The sequence below is a fragment of the Lates calcarifer genome, linkage group LG7_1, assembly GCF_001640805.2.
Source record: "Lates calcarifer isolate ASB-BC8 linkage group LG7_1, TLL_Latcal_v3, whole genome shotgun sequence".
Taxonomy (NCBI): domain Eukaryota; kingdom Metazoa; phylum Chordata; class Actinopteri; family Centropomidae; genus Lates; species Lates calcarifer.
Genome location: NC_066839.1, coordinates 2715816 through 2732259, shown reverse-complemented (window position 1 = coordinate 2732259; position 16444 = coordinate 2715816). Strand labels below are relative to the sequence as shown.

At 42.6% G+C, this 16444-nt stretch overlaps 1 protein-coding gene across 1 annotated transcript in view; it reads left to right on the top strand.

Moving 5' to 3' along the window:
* The window catches only part of galnt14 (UDP-N-acetyl-alpha-D-galactosamine:polypeptide N-acetylgalactosaminyltransferase 14 (GalNAc-T14)), a 137024-nt gene that overhangs the window by 118294 nt on the left and 2286 nt on the right, over positions 1-16444 (top strand). Inside the window, exons 11-14 of the mRNA XM_018682908.2 lie at positions 2190-2282; positions 3405-3488; positions 5410-5554; positions 10340-10459. Coding sequence (XP_018538424.1) covers positions 2190-2282; positions 3405-3488; positions 5410-5554; positions 10340-10459 — 442 coding nt within the window. The remainder of the gene's footprint in view (positions 1-2189; positions 2283-3404; positions 3489-5409; positions 5555-10339; positions 10460-16444) is intronic.

Here is a 16444-nt window from a genome sequence, read left to right as displayed (position 1 = left end):
ATAATAACAATCAGGATCACAAATATTTTGTCTCTATCAATCATTTACACACAAAGCACCGGAGTCATCCTGAAGTTACAAGATAGACACGAGTCCTTTAGTTCTTAAAACTTGTTTTTTAAATTGCCCCTTTTGTCAATATCTGCAGAAAGGCCAATATCAAGTCTAGCCATGTGCTGAAAGGCATTCTGGGAAACATTGTAAATGACAAAGTGAAGCAGAAGACAGGGAGAGTGAGTTCACCGAAAACTAAATTGCAGCACTTCATCACAGAATAACTCCTGGGATCCACTGAGCGCCACAGACTGATGATTCATCTCGCAGATTATTCCTTTAACAGTTCAGTAATTCATAAACCTCAGCGTGTGAGCAAGGCATTAATACTGCCAGGGTTGGGAGTTGAGTTCCCTTCGCGGCTGAATGGGCAGAGCGTGGCAGTAACGCTGCCAGGTTGGAAGGGTTCAGTTCCCACAACGAGCGCTCCCGCTGCTGAACGGCACTTTGGAGCAAAGCAGCCGCCAAACGGCTCATATAAACTTATTGTTTTGTGTCAACCAGCTAATCCACACCAACACTGAGACTTTCCTCTTGTTGTTTTTTTTTCCTTCTTCCAGCCTGGGCTGTTTAGTCGCTCATTTCGTTCCCTGTTGGCCGTTACCGAGGCAACATCTGTTCTGTGCAGAGGATGATGACTTTTATTCGTATCACGGTGGCCTGATGTTTGTGATCAACGCCGATCTCCCAAACAAAGCTGCTGTTGTCTGCTCGTGTGTTGCTCTGCCGGTTAATTAGCTGGAGGCTCGGTGCTGGCAGTCTGGGTTATGAATATGCAAAATAAAAAGAGCTGCTTAATAATTCGATTACAAAGATGATGCTGTTTCCTCCCTCGCAGAGGCCTGCTGCTGTGACCTTGTGTGTGTGTGTGTGTGTGTGTGTGTGGAGAGAGGGAGGGAGGTTTTAATTGTAAGCCTGTGTGTGACACATATTTATGTTTATACGCCTACATGCATCTCATATCCCCTCTCTCTTCCCCTTTCATTAAAGCACCACAGCCAGTGTGTGTACCGCCTGTAATGGAGGGTTTCTGTCATTTCAATGAGATAGTTCACAGCTCAGAGAAACTCAGCTAATAGCTAATTACTACAGAGAGAAAAAGAGAATGAGAGAAAACGAGTAAATGGGGAACAGAGATAGAGAAAATGTGCTTCACTGTTCGTGCAGTGTGGGTGAGTAAAGCACAGTGAGTTGAACAGAGAAACGACAGTAGGCTGAACTGACACCTGCGCTAAACACACTTCTACATCTGGATGTGCTGTCTGTGTGAGTGTTGCTGTAAACAAACACAGAACTCATCACTATGAGCATGTGATCGGATCAGGCGGATCACATCTGGAGGTGGAGTGAGACTGTTTACACCTGGAACTAACATGTAATCTGTATCTGGAAGAGGAAAAAACAGGTGTTGAGGCAGAGCCCACGTCTGAAGGTGGGCTGTTGTTTCTGCAGGTTGTCTGTTTACAGGCAGCAGGTGAACACCGCTGAGGTCGGTTTTTACTCGTTATCTTTCCACCTCCTGCCTCCAGCATCTCCTCCACTGTGTTTAAAATCAGCTGGATCTCCATGGAGGAGAGGACGGAGCTCGCTCACATTCAGGAAGTGTTGTTCCTGCATTATCTTTTTTAAACGTCGTCCCCAAACATCCAGGGCACAGAAGTTGGGATTGTGTGTTTGTGATTGTGCATTCAGACTGTGTGCAGGTTGTGTAATTACCACTGTGCCCCGAAGTCTGCATTTTGTCAAACACATTCACAACTGCATGATGAAATCCGCTAAAACTCCTGATGCCTTAGGCAGTGTAAGAAACGTACAAATAGTCCATTATGTTTTAAGTCTATTACCTAGAAATTATATTTTCTATATTTGATTCTGCCGGCAATTTTCCAAAGATTTCCAGCCGTCCAGACAGCTGTTGTTCTCTGTTTATTTTTCATCCATGTGAACATGCATTTTTGTGTTTTTGCATTTGCAGGTAGGGACTGTCAGCAGTGTTGTTGTTTTCAAAGTTGTCCCTTCTTGCCATTTGTGGTTTCAAGCTGTATGACTTATGACATGAAGCAAGTACAGCAGGAAATTAGACTTGGAGATATGCTGCTCTAAATATATCTTTGTGTGTGTGTGTGTGTTTACAGGAACACACGTCGCACAGCTGAGGTGTGGATGGACGACTTCCGTCTCTTCTACTACTCTGCTCGACCTGCAGCTCGAGGGAAATCCTACGGAGAGTAAGAACGCACACACGCTCACAGACGACATCAACAACCTGGTTCCAGACTTCTTCTAAACGTCTCTGGTATTGTGCTTGTTGATGTCTGTTTCCCTGGTTGGAAAACCAATCAAGCCGAGGAGACCTTTGTGGGCAGGATTAGGACTGTCAGTGTCATCTTCCTGTGCCACAGCCAGAAAAAAAGCTTTAAGGTTTAAGGTGGATAATCACAATGTCCCTGGTTTGTTTCTGGGTTCACTGCATATCATCCATCTGGCTTTTTCTGCAGGTTTCCTTTTTATCTCGACTGTAAACTGTCAACAAAATGAAAAAACAACAACAAAAAGATAGAATAAATTCCCATGGAAATGGCAGCAAGGGTGGATTGGCACAGCAACACAGATTGTTGCAACTTGCGTAGGTTGACTTATGAACTCAGAAGTGCACTCAGAAAGTTGAGCGTGGAACAGTGGACACTTCTTCACGCTCAACAGCCGCCATCTTGGCTCCATAACAGACGAGGAGGTGAAATGGCGTCAGAGGGAGGACAGGATGTTATAAGTCACATGTAGCGTGAAACAAGAAAGAACAGGGTTCATTTTAAAGTCAAGTGAACAAAACAGACAAAGTTCACAATCTCCATGTTCAATTTGAGACAACACCATCCTGTCGAAACACACACACTATGCCAGAGAGTGTACTGTGTACACAGTGTACTAACTAACTGAAGTAATGGAGAAACTGAAAATGAAATATTTAAATAAAAAAGGCAGTGAAATGCTTTTTCAGCCTGGTGTTGGGTTACGCTTTAAATTTAAAGTCTTAAACCTTGTTAAATATTTAACTTGGGCCAGTGTTTTATCTCCAAAATGGGAGGCAAGTCCCCACAATGTGATTAATGTAAGAAACAGGAGGAACAGACCTGGAGGCCCACAGCTGTAACTAAATGTCAGTATTTATCTGTCAGACTCAGGTAAACTCAGGTGTTAGCTGCAGTTTCACATCACACACCTCCTCGACTGTACGGTACTTTTTCATTAACTTTGTCAGTTTTGTCATGTCTTCGATTATTGTAGATTTTCTATCTGCTGTTTCCGTTGGTGTGTGATTATTATGTGTGTTTGTGTTTGTATGTCTCCAGTGTCCGAGGCAGAGTGGAACTGCGCAAGAAGCTCAAGTGCAAATCCTTTAAGTGGTACTTGGACAATGTCTACCCAGAGCTCAAGTAAGTAAGCGTGTGTGTGTGTGTGTGTGTGTGTGTGTGTGTGTTATCTGTCCAGGGAAAGCTTCTGCTGAGCTTGCAAATTAAGAGGAGAAATTTCAAGACTGGTGCCAAAACTGGCTTTATTACTGCCTTCATTTCTAAAGAAGATTATTATTATCATTATTATTATTCTCTTCTTCTTTTTTAGGTTTGTGTGTGTCTGTTTTTAACTCTTAAAGGGGAATGCCACAGTATTTACAGTCTATTCATCACAGGGAGCAATGCTTGTGTATGTAATTATATTCTGAGGCTTTGTTAAGTCTGAGATAATAACATGTTTTAATGGGAATCCTGCATAATGAACTGGGACCTTGGAGTTTGAAAGACACAGTCAAGTGTTTTCAGATTGATCATTATTGAGGACTGTAAGTCAGGACATCCTGCCTCTGCTGCTTTAACTTGTATGTCTCCTGTACTGTCAGTCCCCCAGCTTCACTTCCCAACAGAAAACTGGCCTTAATAAAAAGCTTAGAGGTTTGATTCCGGACCGTTCTCACATTTTGAGGCAAAATACATAAATATCTGTTGAAATCACCAGGTGAAATCCACCTCTGCAGTTCATGTGTAGGCACTTTATATCTGTGCAACAAGCAAAGCATAAAAACAACATTTTTTGGTTTCATGGGGTGTTACATGCTGGATTCTTTTGCAAATGTCAAAGTGTTCCTTTAAAATGTTGCCTTAGCTCAGCAGTGATGATGAGGCTGTTCATCGTCCCAGGTGGGATGCTCTGTTTTCAGGATGTCACAGACTCAGTTCTGCCACAGCGTGTTGTACATTTCCAAACCAGGGGGCGAGTCCAAAAGCCATCGGAGCCTCAGGGAAGTAGCTCATGTTAACGTGTGCATCAGCAGAGGGAGGGCACATCTCACTGTCCATGAAGAAAACAGCAATTAGAATCATACAGAACAACTCACTGCAAAATCCTGTCTTTGTCCTGTCCTGATATTTGGTGGTGACAATTCACCATTCATAAATTCACTCTGAAACTAAAAATACAAAGATAATAATTTAAAATTTTGAAAACCTCGTTCATTGTGTGTTAAGTCTCTCTCCATCCTGAGCTCCCACAGGCCCTGGCTCCTCACACACACACACACACACACACACACAGTCGTTATAGCATCATAAGCCGTGGCAGTGACGCTTTCAAATACACACACTATAGTGCACACTACTTACACACACACAAACATGCGAATACAAATACCTTTAAGACACATAAGTGCTCTCATTTAAACGCTTCCCTTCTCTTTCACACACACTTCAACACACACTCACTCACACACACACACACACACTTAAATACCCATTTATCCACTGGAGGCTGGTGTTAATCCCCCAGAATGGAATTAACAGGCTTGCTCTCAGGGGAAGACAGACCTGACCCTTAAAACGCGGAATAACCTTTAACGGGTTATTAAAACAGAGAGAGATAGCAGATTGAATTAATGCTACAGGGCTTAAGCCCGAGTTTATAGCGCAGCCGAGAATTTAACAAGAAAGACTGAGAAAGTTTATCAAAGAGGAAGATTGGGAGGAAACTTTCTGAAGTAATGAGTTTAGAGAATCGTGGCCTTCAGTGGATTTGTTAAAGGTGCAGCGCGTCGTTTTTGAAAATACCGATAAATCACTGTCAAATTAACGGCGATATCTTGATGTAGTTAATGAGACGGTAGTGGAGATGATTGGGGTCTTCCTTCTCATCTCAGTGAGGCTGTTGGTGTAGCTTAAAGTGAAGACCATATTACTTCTAAACCCTGTTGCCTCCACCCAGGAGAAATGTGGCTTTGGAGATTAAAGGGTCAGTTAACCCAAATTAACAAAAAGTCTCACCTCCAGAGGTGTCTGTGTAGTTTTGACGTTCTGTTTCCTCCATCAGGGTCCCAGATGACTCCGACTCTCAGTCCGGGGTGATCAAACAGCGGCAGAACTGTCTGGAGTCTCGCAGGGTGGAGGGGCAGGAGCAGCCCGTCCTCACACTGGCTCCCTGCATCGGAACAGAGGGGGTCCCCGCCATCAACCAGGTGAGTCGACCACGAGTTAGAAATACGACCATTCATCCTGTTTCCAAGACGTGAACTGAGAGGAAACAGGTGAATGAGGGATACAGAGAGGAGGAGACTTAGCACATAAAACACGTCACATTTTTAAGTGATTGTAGCATCAAAAATCTACTCATTGTGCCTTTAAGAGAAATCCTCAAAAAACAAGACACATTCCATGCATTCAAAACATTGTTTTTAGCTAAATATGTGGATTTGTCCTCTAATTTACTGTTGCTTCTTATCTTGAATTGAGTGAGTGTTTCTAAAAGAGAAAAAAATGAATACAAATCTTAATAAAACAATAATAAAACAGGAAGATGTGACATTTTTCATCAGGTTTAGATCATTTAAAAATGCTAATAACAACATCAACACACATCAAAGAAGCATTCTTTATTTTCTATATATTTTATTTATTTATTTATTAAACACATTCTCACTGAGAATCAGACATTTTTACTTTACAGCTTCACTCCACCTCCCCTCACTGCTGAGTGTGAGTGTGTACCAACAGAGAAGGGGAAATGCTGCTCACCTGACCTCACCTCTGCCCTCTCTCTTATTGGTCATTAGTAGATGTAATTAAGATTCCCGTCAAACAAAAACATAATAACATTACAACAAAAGGTGTGTGTGTGTGTTTGTGTATGTGATTGACAAGCAGGGTGTAAGGTGGTGTGTGTGTGTGTGTGTGTGTGTGTGTGTGCAGGTTCATGTGTGTTTATTGTGCCTGTACTTATGTTTGCTCAGTGTGTGTGTGTGTGTGTGTGTGTCCGACCTGCTCTCACTCTGCTCATTTTTTTACTCGTAGCACAGCAACACACCAAAGAGCGAGTGTGTGTGTATGTGTGTGTATGTGTGTGTGTGTGTGTGTGTGTGTGTGTGTGTGTGTTCTGCCTCCGCTCAGCCATAATTAATACCCATAGGATTCTCATTATTCCATGTGTAGAGTGAGTGTGGAGGCTGTGATCCGCTCTAACAAGCCGCCGCGCAGAGAGCCAACATGTCAGCAGCTGAAATGCCTTTAGGCTGAAGAGGCCGGCCTGTGACTGGAAGGTCGCCGGTTCAAATCCCTCAACTCACAGTGAAAACCACTGGGATGTGTGTGAGTGTGGATGAGAAACTCTCGCTTATCAACTACTGTAAAGAAAAGCCCTGAAGGGAGGCTGCTTATCCCTGTTTGTTCATGTTCAGGAGTCTGGTTTGAACTGAGCGGCTCCCAGGTGGGAACGTTTTTGAACTTAAAGAATCAAATTTGTTTTTCTTTTTCTGTCAGTTTCTCCCACAAAGAAAGAAAAACCAGTTTATTCCCCTGGTGTTTGCAAATATCCATAGCTAATCTAAATAAAACAAAAAAAATCTGTGTTGATGGAACATTTCAATTTCAAGTCTCACAGTTTTGTACAGTATTAATAAATGTAACCAAACCTAAACCATAGCAGTGTCAGATCAGATTAATCATGTTAGAGCTGATGATTGCACAGGTTATAAGCAAACTCCCAGTCTGTTAAAAGAAGGGTTAAAGGGTTGTTAGTAAAGTAAATGAAATCTATAGGATTTGTTAGTTAGTGAATGATGCACTCTTCAATGGGAATAACACATTTGATTTTTTTTTAAAGATCCCCTCCAGACATGTCTGAAGATAAGAAGAAAAATATTCAGCTTTGAATAATCATTTTGGTTTTTTTTCCCAAATAAACTTCAATTTCATGGTTAAACATTTTTAAATGGCAAAATCCAGAATCTATTAATATATTAAGTAATTCTACAAATGTTTTTAAAATTTGCAAAAGTTTAACTTGTGGATATAAGATGTCTCTTACTTCACTGAAGGTCTGCTCTCAGTGAGTCTGCCCTGCAGGCCTCAGCGTCTGCTCTGCAGAACAGGCTGTGCACTTTCTGTTGCTGTTGTTGTTTTGTTTTGTTTTTTAACTGTATGAAACACTTAATAACTTCATAGACAGCGGCTGGAGAGCAGGTCGTCCAAGAACCTAGGACACAATCCTGAACCCTAAACTGCCCCTGATGGCCATGTGTGTGAATGAGTGTGAATGGGTGAATATGGCCTGTAGTGTAAAGTGCTTTGAGTGGCTGTTTAGAGAAACGCTGAGAGAAACATTGAGGGATTTAGACCAGAATCAGAACAGAATCTTATTGTTGAAAACGTTGTAAATACAAAGATTAGGTTTTCAGCTCCTCTGAATCAAAGTGTGAGGATTTCCACCATTTTGCACCAGCATTTCAAATACAGGAAGGGATCAATAGTAGAAGCAGAGAGACCAATTTGTAAGAAAACAGACAGAATTATTATAATGTCAGTCATCTAGGATTCAAATGTATTCTACTGTTCCATTAATGGGAAGTTTCACATAATTTAAGGGTGACGGCTGTGTATAACAGAGCAGCAGGAGTAGGAGAGTGACGGGCATGAAATGCGACCCACTGAGCCACAAAAACATCATTCTGGCCCGAGAGTGTGCAGGCATGAAGTTGTTCCGTCGTGTCGTTTCTGCTGTCAGCGCTGACGTGAATACGAGACAGCTCAGCCAACTTCTCTCAGGAAAAATAGAGCTTACACTCACAGCTTTGTAGACAAGGCTGCAGGTGTCAACGTTATTTTGAGCCAAAGTGCACTTTGTTTTTAACCTTTTATTTGTCCGAGGGACATTTCTGCTGAGCGTGCAGGCTTTGTTTCAGCTCTGACCTGCTTCATGTTTAAACACATAAACCAGTGAGTGTGTGAGTGTGTGTGTGTGTGTGTGTGTGTTTACCTGCAAACCAATAACTGTGATTACAGAAGGCAATCTGCTTAAAGCCCTGTTTCATTTCTCTGATAGCCTTGTTTACATGTCTTCACTTAACATTCGTTCAGACACTTATCACTCTGCTATTCCATTGTGTTTGGTTCAGAAATAAATCACTGAGGCTTTGTTTCAATCAGCAATCAAAGTAGAGTGCATGAAAATAAGTAGAAATAGTAAATACATTTTTTAAAAAGTTAGAAAGCAATACACAATAAACCAGTGTACAGGCAACAGTGTAGTTCCCTGATATTCTTGAGCAAAGAGAGAAAATCTGTATGAATTCTGTAATGTAATATTTGTAATATAATGTTTTTATAAATGCATATAATTCCAAAAATAAAATAACAGATTACAATATCACAGAATGAATAATGATAATAAGAAGAAGAAGAACCAACACAGATGGATAATAAACAGATGAATTAAGTGTAAGACTTCATATCAATCTAAATCTTTTAAAATGCGTTCACATAACGGCCTCAGTCGTGAGGTTTCTCCCTGGGCTGAGTTGTATCATCAGTGTGTGTGTACATGTAAACCAGCTGAACCTTAGGACGCTCCAGCGCAGACAAGATATATTGAGCTACAGCACCAATTAACCTCCAATGTCATTCTCTGTGCTGCAGCTCAATAAATCAATCACCCGGTGAAATAAACCCTGCAGCGCTGAGATATTTAAGATAAAACTCAGTCCATCACAGAGCTGGTGTGAAAAGACCTCCCACTGTCCCTTCAGCCAGCTCCCACCTCAGTCCCCTCATATCCCCAGCCAGCAGATTTATGATGACAGTAATAAAGTGTAAAAATGTAACGGTGCGTCCTTCTTAATGCAGGAGAGAAAACTGATTATTTCCTCATCACATATTATTAATCAATATATGCTTGAATTACTGGTGGGTGATTATTATTTTTATTGGTGATTATTTTGATGATGGACTGATCCATTAAGATCCTTCACTTAAGTAGAAGTGTTATTACTGCGATATGAAAAGTAAAAGTCCTGCTTTGTTCACCTGTGAGATAAATGTAATAGAGTAAAAAGTAACTTGAGTTTTGTTCCACCGTGGCTGAGAGCCGCAGTTTCAGTGAATGACGTCCTATTGTGTAATAAGACAGTTAGTATTATGATTATTAACTCACCAGTGAAACACACACACACACACACACACAGGAGACAGGTTGAATTTACCATGGGTCGTGCGAGCTGCCATAATAACACTGACCTAGTTACATATTGTATCGTATCTTTGTCATAAAATACTCTGAACCTGTTACGCTCCGTTCAGCACTTTACCTACATCTCTCATCTTTGTTGTGTTCACTGTCTCAGCAAACGCAGGAATCATGAGCTCATTTTTCTGAGGGTCAGCCAAGGCAACGTCTTCCAGCAGCTAATGCTAGCCTGAAGCCTCGGTGTGAGAGCAGTGGACAACAAGTGTTTTCAGATATTGACTGACAGCCTTCTCTGATGGGTTAAAAAGCCGAGGCTCGCTCTGAAATTTTAGCAGGGAACATCTATCACTCACTCTGTTGCAGGCTGTTCAACAGGTCTGAGTGAGAGGAGCCTCTGACAGCACCTCTCCACATTAAGGAGCCTATTTCAATTAAAAAATATTAGAGAAAAGTTACATACTGGAGCTTTAACGCTGCAGCACACACTGACTTTCTGTCAACACTTTGTTTGAGCGTCCATTTTTTTTACCTACAACCATAGAGGAGCACAAAATGAGAGAGCACAGGTAAAGTACCAGTTAACTGTAATTGTGCTTTTACATAAATGTCACTCTGCTTCCTGCCTCTGCCTCTCTTCTCCCTGAGTGACTTTATCTCCATGACCACTTATCGGAAACAAAACCGGAGCCACAGCAGCACTTGGAAATGTCAACAGCAACAACAAACAACAGCTGAAAGATAAAAAAAGGGGGGAAATGATTGACTTTGTCTTTCTTTCTGCCTACAGGAGTGGGTGTACACTCATGGGCAGCAGATCCGTCAGCAGCAGCACTGTCTGTCTCTGTCCACCACCTTCCCTGCCTCCCAGGTCCTCCTGCTGCCCTGCAACATGGCCGACGGCAAGCAGGTCTGCACACACACACACACACACACACACACACACACACACACACACATATTTCAGGCAGACAGGTGGTGTGTACCTGCAGGCGAGTCAGTACCATATATCATATGGCTGATAAATTAATCTAAATGTTAATTAATCTAAAGCTAAATTTGTCTAAAGATGATCGTTACACACACACACACACACACACATTCACGCTGCAGGGGCAGATGCTTGACACTTTTTTGGACAGGCAGCCTGAAATACTCTTAACACACACACACACACACACACACACACACACACACACACACTTGTCATTACCTGACCACTGGGCACCTTGACGGCGTCCCAGAAGCCCCTGCAGCGGAGAACAACTTGACAACCAATAAATCACTTGAGAGAGAGAGAGAGTGAGAGAGAGAGAGAGAGAGAGAGGCACAGGTGGAAAGGTGAAGCAAGACAGGCAAGAGAGGAGAGAGAGAGAGGAAAGTGGGGAGGGAGGGTGAGTCCAGGGAGAGAGAGAGTTAGTGGAAGATTAGCTCATTACACCTCACCAACTGTTCAGTCTGCGTGGAAAAATGTGCTTAAGTGTGTGTGTGTGTGTGTGTGTGTGTGTGTGTGTGTGTGTGTGGATATGATCATGAAGAGTCTCAACATGTTTTTTACATACACACATGTTAGTGTGATGTGAGTCACGCTGTTTTTTTGTCTTTGCTGTTATGACGTATTATTTGCTCGGTGAGTCATCAGTGACTGATGAGAGAGACGAAGTGGCCAGAGAGAAAGAGAGAGATGAATACAAAAGAGGAAAGGAGGGGAGAGGTTAAATAAGAAAAGAAAACAGGGACAGGAAGTGATGATGAAGAGTGAAAAGTGTGGAAGCTGAGAAGAAGGAAGAGGTGAAATGAAGACAGCAGTGGGAGGAGGAAGTGGGAAGAAAAGAGAGGAGGAGGGAGAAGAAAAGTAGAAACTATAGTAGAAAGAAAGGAAGAGTAAAGTCCAAAACAAAGTGGTGCGTCATATAACAGGTCACTGTGTGCCTGTAGCACACAGCAGCACCTCAGAGAAAGAAAAATATCACATCAGACAAAATGAATCTGGACCCTGGATTCAGGAGTCGTGTGTGAGTCATTTCACCTGGTCTCTCACCTGAAGACCCACTCAGTCCTTCCTGCTCTGCCACTTAGTGAGACTGTGGCTTCGACAGGTCTGGATATTTTTATACCTCAGCAACATGTTCCCTGCTGTGATAGCAGCAGCACCACAGAAGAAGATGTGCTATCACCAAACAAGACGAACCTTGAGCTACAGTAGACGCCAAATGAGGGAGGGAACCAGGGAGAAAAAGGGTTTTCTGGAGTGTCAACACTGAAAATTAGGACAGTGGTGAATTCTGTACCAGCAAGTGTTTAATGTTCCTCACACACCACACACACTGACAGGTATGGAGTTAAGACAAGAAGAGAGCAACACAGACAACAACAACGAAATGAACAACAAATGAAAATGGTGCTGCCGATGTGGTGTGAAGGAAGAAAGAAAGACAGAATGAAAGGAAAAGGAAGAAGGAAGAGAGAAACAAGGAAAGGAAGGAAGGAAATAAGAAAGGAAGAAATGGTAGGTAGGTTGGGAGGAAGGAAAGAATGAAAGAAAGAAAACCAAAAAAGAACGAAAGCATTAGAGGGAGAAATAGATGGAGAGGAAACGAAGGAACAAAGAGAAAAAAGTGAAGGAAAGAGGTAATTGAGAGAGCTGTACACAACACACACACACACACACACACACACAACACACACACACACACACACACAACACACACACACACACACACACACACAGTTCAGACAGGTAGGTGTTATATAGCTGGAGGAGATGCAGCTCGGGTCTGCTCAGATACCAGACTGTTAAATTAAGTGACTAAAAAAAAAACTTCAGCACACAAACACACACACACACACACACACACACACACACACACACAAACACAAACACCAGTGTCTGTGTATGTTTTGTGTGTATGTGTGTGTATTTTAACCGAACCACTGAAGCACATCGCTGTCATGTAACTGAAACTAGTAAACCTTTGTACCAACACACACACACACACACACACACACACACACACAACTGGGATGTAACAGCACTGTGTGTGTGTGTGTGTCAGAAGGCAGGAAGTAGAGCAATGATAGCTAATTAGAACGAAGATCCACTGGAGAAACAGCCCAGAGCTGACTGGTGGAGAGACACTGAGACACAGAGAGAGAGAGAGAGAGAGAGAGGGGGAAGAAATGCAGAGGGAGGTTAAATTAAGGATAGAGAGAGAGACGGGGAGGATGACGGGACGAGAGACACAGAGAAAGACAGAGAAACAGAGAGAGAGAGAAAGTGGTGGAGACAGAACTAAACAGACCACGACAGAGAGAGGAAGAGGAGGGATGGTGCTGGGGGAGGAAGGCAGAGGGAGTGTGAGGTATTCAGAGAAATATCCTGCGATAATAGGACAGGGAATGAATATACATATAATAAGAACTGGGCCAGTATCCACTGATTCAAACTGAGAAGTAGACGCTCTCTCACGAGACGAGTGTTCAGATGCTTTACCAGAGACGTTATGAGGGAGGAGACGAACCACTTCACCGTCCTGAATAGAACAACAAAGACAAAACACCAAAGACACAGCCAGTCTGCCAAACCAGGAAACATATCAAGCCATTATAACCTGTGGGAAAAAGGTGTTTTAAACCTTATTTTGGGGCAAAGTCACCAAATGTTTTAGTGATTTTAATCAGACTTGACTGGTGACCATTGAAAGTGAAGTCATCATTCTCTCCTTCATTCATTTAGTAGGAGCCTGGTCTTGTTAGCCTGAAATAACTGCCAGAGTACGTTGCCAAGATGGCTGCCGCACGGTGAGACTTACCTAAAAGGACTTTGACACAAATGTAAACTTTCTCTGTTACAAGTCCTGCATCCAAAATCCTCCCCAAGTAAAAGAGCAGAGGTCACATTGCTTGTTAACAATGCATGGTATTATGTAAGGTTATCAGATGTTCATCTGCAGAGTAACTAGCATCTGCACCTGTCCAGGAGGAATGAAGTAGCATAAAATGGACGTACTCCAGTAAAGTAACCTGAAATTCTTTGTACTTTTTCTGTTACCTGTGTGTGTGTGTGCAGTCTGTGATTACAGAGCAGCTGTAGCAGCTGGATCAGGAACAGCAACATCTAAAAAGCTGTTGTGTTTGTTGGCTCCCGTCTTCATCTCGGGGGATACCTGCTGTACAGGAAGGATTTTTCCAGCAAATGACTGGGCTAGACAATCGCTGAACCCTCGAACATTTTTTAACTAAACGACCCACTGAGCAAACACAACTTCCTCTCTCTGAGCACTCAAACATGACAGACATGACATGTTTGTCCTCTGAGATGGCCACTGTGTCAGATTAGGTGATCATGTTGCCTTAAATCCCCGCTACTTGGAAAGAGTCAGTCCTGTTCAGTCACAGCTTTGTGGTCTTAACTTTCCATGATGGGCAGATATGATGTGAGGAAAGGGTCCTGAGGTAGAGCTCTGGGGTCAGGGATGCCAACAACCATGGTGTAGTCAGAGTAGGTGAGAAGAGGCAGGAACATTGTGTCCTCTGTTGTATCAGTTGTCTTCTGCTGTGGCACAAAACACAGCGGTTTCGTACAGTATTTGTTCCCACCTCTTGTCTGTTGGATGACGCCACAGTTTTAGTCAAATCCCAAAAATATGGATTCACTAGTAACAGATGTTCAACAGCAGCAGCCGCAATGGCACAAAAAACTGGTTTAAATCAAGAGCATCCTGGTACTCTTACTTACATGAACTCCAGAGAGGTCTGGGGAACTGGCAGGATAAAGTCTGGTTAACATCCGGACTGACTGATTCAGACATTTGCGTTAACACATACAGCTCCACCGGGGAATGTCTAGAGAGGTTCGAACAAGCGTTTCAAGTCTCCAAATCATTGTCACCTGTTCATGAGGAGGATGAAAGTTTCATTCACTTCATCCTGCTGCTGGAAATCAGCAAACCCAGGATGTATTTTACAGCTGATTGATTGTGTTACTTTGACATTTCAGCTGTTTTTCTGAGGCAGTCATGAAACTTTGATGCCCAGAGGAGGGTCTGTCTGTGTTCACCCTGTGATGACCTGAGCCTAACCCCAGTGCATTCTGGGACAGGCTCCAGTCACCCGTCCACACTGGAAAAGAACAAAAGGATTAAGAACTTTAATGTATGTAAATATAATGTAAATGTAAAGACAGATACCAAGTGTTTCTCTCACAGGCCGATGTCAGAAGTGCAGCAGTCAGTAATGAGGTGAATACTAATTGATTTACTTTTAATTATCCCTCCGTCTTTTTTTCAATTAAAAAGCTCCGCAGCCCGTCGCTACACTGTGATGAGCGTGTCATCTTGACAATGCAGGCTTAGACCCACAATGCAATTCTGTGCCTGTGTGTGTGCGCGTGTGTGTGTGTTATTACAAGGTCTTACGAGATCAAGATACATGACAGCGATACGCTTCAGAGGCTCAGCAAACACAATATGGCCGCTCCCTGCCAACATACACACAAACACACACACACTGATACATAAACACACACACACACAAGATGTATGTGCACACTCAAATTACAGTCACACTGGTACACAAAGATGCTCCTACAGATATCACATGCACACACAAAATGTACACACTAACACACACAAAGATGCCCAGATCGTGTTTTGCTCTTGTCTCTGTTTTTCCTCACTTTCTCTCTCTCTCTCTTCCTTTATCTGTCAATCTGCTCCCTCGCTCTCTTTCTCTGTCTCTGTCTCTCTCTCTGATGACTGGGTTTCAGACCCACAGCTGGATAAAAGCCTCTTTTCATGTCTGATCATATCTGCCGCTTTGTTTTCCAGCTAAAGAATCCAGCTATGAATCACGCACAAGCACAATCTCTCTCTCTCTCTCTCTCTCTCACACACACACACACACACACACAACCAAACACACACCCTGCCTCCCCAGACAACCTCTGATCAAAGCAAAAAGTCAGCAGAGGCCTCCACCTAGTGGTGACCAGTAGCAATCACATGTTTCCCATTGGAAGTGGACAGGAGGAGCTGAAGTGTGTGAATGAGGAAAAATATGAGTTACTTTGAACAGAAGAGTCCAACACATGAATTTAATGAGTGACAAATGTGATAATAATTTAGTCCAAAAACAAACTGCGTGTGTCTTTGTTTGTTGTAAATGACAATAAGTGTTGGTTGGCTCCTCAGTTCTTATGTAGGAAAAGAAACCAAAATGAGTTGGTTAAAAAAAAGTATTTGTCATGAACCAAAAGTTTTTTCTCCTGAGATGAAATAAAGGAAAATATTATTGTCATCTTAAAACATACTAGCCTCCCCCCATCCCCCCATTACAGTAGCTTGATGTTTAATAACCTTCGCTGCTGTTAATCAGCTCAGTCTTGAGTCCATGAGCAGATCTGAGAGGCGTGTTCGTTAACAAGGCTAGTTGTTATAAAATTGAGAGCATGTATAATTTAGACCCAGTTCTCTGTAATTAACATTAATGAGAGTTGTGGTGTTGGAAATGTAAACTCTCATTACTGTGGAGTTTCTGCTGCAGTGTCTCTTCTGTCGGTGAAGGGTTTGGACTGTTAATACTGCACCCAGTTCATCCTCTGTAGATTCTGTGTTTGACATACAACCTGGGCTCCTTCAGGAGTCACTAAAGGTCTGCTCCTCAGTGTTTGCCTCGAGACATTTTGTCCTTTCTCTGTATGCAGCAGAGAGTGACAGCAGATCTCACTGCGTATTCTGACAGATTCATGTTTCTTTGCATATTGCACCTTGGTCATATACAGTAATACACCTGCTCTGCAGAGCATGACTGAAGACCTTTTCAGAGATGTCTCCAGTGACTGCAGGTCTCAGCATCAATAAGCAGCGCTCACAATAAAGATTCTACTTCTTCACCT